Source organism: Trachymyrmex cornetzi, unplaced genomic scaffold (assembly GCF_001594075.2).
Source record: "Trachymyrmex cornetzi isolate Tcor2-1 unplaced genomic scaffold, Tcor1.1 scaffold276, whole genome shotgun sequence".
NCBI lineage: Eukaryota > Metazoa > Arthropoda > Insecta > Hymenoptera > Formicidae > Trachymyrmex > Trachymyrmex cornetzi.
Window position 1 is genome coordinate 181,057 of NW_017297438.1, and position 2,417 is coordinate 183,473.

General features: G+C 28.8%; 1 protein-coding gene across 1 annotated transcript; it reads left to right on the forward strand.

Annotated features, from left to right (window-relative positions):
* Positions 1-423: 423 nt before the first annotated feature.
* LOC108762098 (UPF0547 protein C16orf87) lies at positions 424-2,037 on the forward strand. The gene is made up of 3 exons (XM_018508922.1): positions 424-591; positions 1,142-1,330; positions 1,543-2,037. The coding sequence occupies exons 1-3, from the start codon at positions 541-543 to the stop codon at positions 1,771-1,773; spliced, it is 471 nt and encodes a 156-aa protein (XP_018364424.1). The 5' UTR covers positions 424-540; the 3' UTR covers positions 1,774-2,037.
* Positions 2,038-2,417: the final 380 nt, after the last annotated feature.

The following is a 2,417-nucleotide window of genomic DNA, read 5'->3' on the forward strand; positions in this document are numbered from 1 at the left end:
TTCAATTAATTTCATTATACATTAACTTGTATCTTAACTAAGTTAAATTTTCAAGGTTGTTAACTTTAACTTAACTTAGTTAAAAGAAAAAAGTAACTTACCCAACCCTGCCGTTATCACATCTTTCTTTCTTTTCTCCAACATGATGAGTCTGAAGAGGAATCAGCTGAAAAAAATATTAAGATATAATAATTGAGTAAAATACCAGAATAATCTGAGTATGTGTTAAATAATATCACAATGAAGATCGTATCTATTCTTTTAATATTTCGCCAATTTGAATTTACATTGTTTAAATTTAAATATTATTTTATTTAAAAACTACGTCGATAAGTACGCTCATTCTTTGTCAACTGCTGGTAATTATCGATAGTGAGAATTTTCTCATCAAGTTATCTACAGAGTTTCAATATTGTTGAAGTGGCGCTGAGTACGTACATCAAAAAAGCCATAATTGCTTGTTTCTTTGTTACGATTGTCATGTTTACATTTCCTAATTGGAAATAATCTCTGTATCGTTGAAGTGGTTCGACTGGAAATATGGCCAAGACCAAAACAATTAGCAAGGGATGCCCCAAATGCGAGCAGCAGGTATTTAGATAAATTCTCGTCGTGTGTAATAATTCATACATTTTTTTTTATAATTTTACTCACACACATACACACAATATGCCTTTCGTATATTTATGAAGTTATATCTTATTTATGTGATGATTCACGTTTGTCATTAAGAATGCACTTTTATTTTTATTATTTATTGAACTTTTCTGTAATATTTATCTTATATATATATTTATTAAATTTTTTCAAAATTTAATATTGAAATGCCCAAATTATCGAATAAAATATGCGAAATTTTTTTTTGTAGACATGTATGATGCATAAATGCATTCTCTCACCGAGGTTTCATTTATTAATTGAATGAGAGCGGTTATTAAATTATTATATACTTGTATATTATTTACTATTTTTTTTATAAGAATCTTATTAATAATATATTATTTTAAGGATTTCATAAATTTTGTACCTTGAAATATGTTATATTTTCCTTTGCTGATATTTATTAAATTAATTGTCTATAAATTGCATGCTATGCTAAGTTGAAGATATTAATAAATTTGACTATTTCTCTTATAATAAGGTACCTGTTGCCTGTAAAGCTTGTCCTTGTGGACATTCTTTTTTCAATGCAAGACGTAATTCTATCAAAAGTCCACCCAGTCCCGACGGTGGAGTGATGAAAACAAGAAGAACAAATCGCATTAAACGCGAGAAGCCAAATTATTATGACGCTTTGGAATATGATAAGCAGATGAAAAAAAGTGCCAAGGTAGAATAGAATATTGTTTTTAATATCAACATTTTGTGTACACATAGATTTATTAGATCGCAATTCTGTTTTAACTTGTATTACTGCTATGCACAACATATTAATATTTGTTTAATATATATAATAATATTGTATTGTAATATATTATTATATCATTTGAAAGAATATTTGATATTCTTAATGCGTGTATAAAAGCTATTTTATTCTTTTAGATCAGAAGAACTACAGACAATTCAAATGATATTGATTGTCGTCAGTTGAATAAAAAGAAAAAACGAAAAGGAAAGGGAAAGGGCAAGAATGGCAGTAACAGTGGCATGGGTGATGATGACGATGAAATGGATGGAATCAATGGATTATCTCCAGAGAAACAGCTCACTTGTTCTCTCATATTGCAAGAACTGAACAACAAAATGAGAGTGGTAGCTTGGAAGCCTACGTGAAATCTGCAATAAATGTAGATATATATATCTTTGACGATCTCAATGACCATTAGTGATTATCTTATCGGTGCATTAAGAATTCAGAAACACTACCTACTGGCGTATTCAAAGTTTCAGTAACACTACTACATCTCTGAATTGCACAATGGTAAGATGCAAATGAAACAGAGTTATACAGTACAATACCTACGTACATTAATCCTCTATGATATTAAAAATTAAAGTTACCGAACTTACATCGAATTTAGTCTCTATAAAGAAATAACTGCCATAAAAGTCTCTAATTAATGTAATTTTTCCTTACATTGATAACATCCTTATGGATCATTTTTTTTTATTGTGATTGAGAATTGTGATGTCAAGGTTCTGCATATAAAATGTGTAAACTTGTAACTCTAAATTACGTCCTACTAGTACTATTTGTATTTTACATTTAGCGCTAAATATATGTTTGATTCTCAGAATTATTCTTAGAATTCTGATAAGGAGATGATGGATAATACTGGATAATCATTGCATCAGACTATCTCAGATAATCTCGCAATCAGATTGCCATATATAGCGCTTTGAATGCAAATAGGGACTTTATACTCTAGTAAATAAAATCTTCCGAGATTATTCGTATAGGAATTATGTGTGTGTGT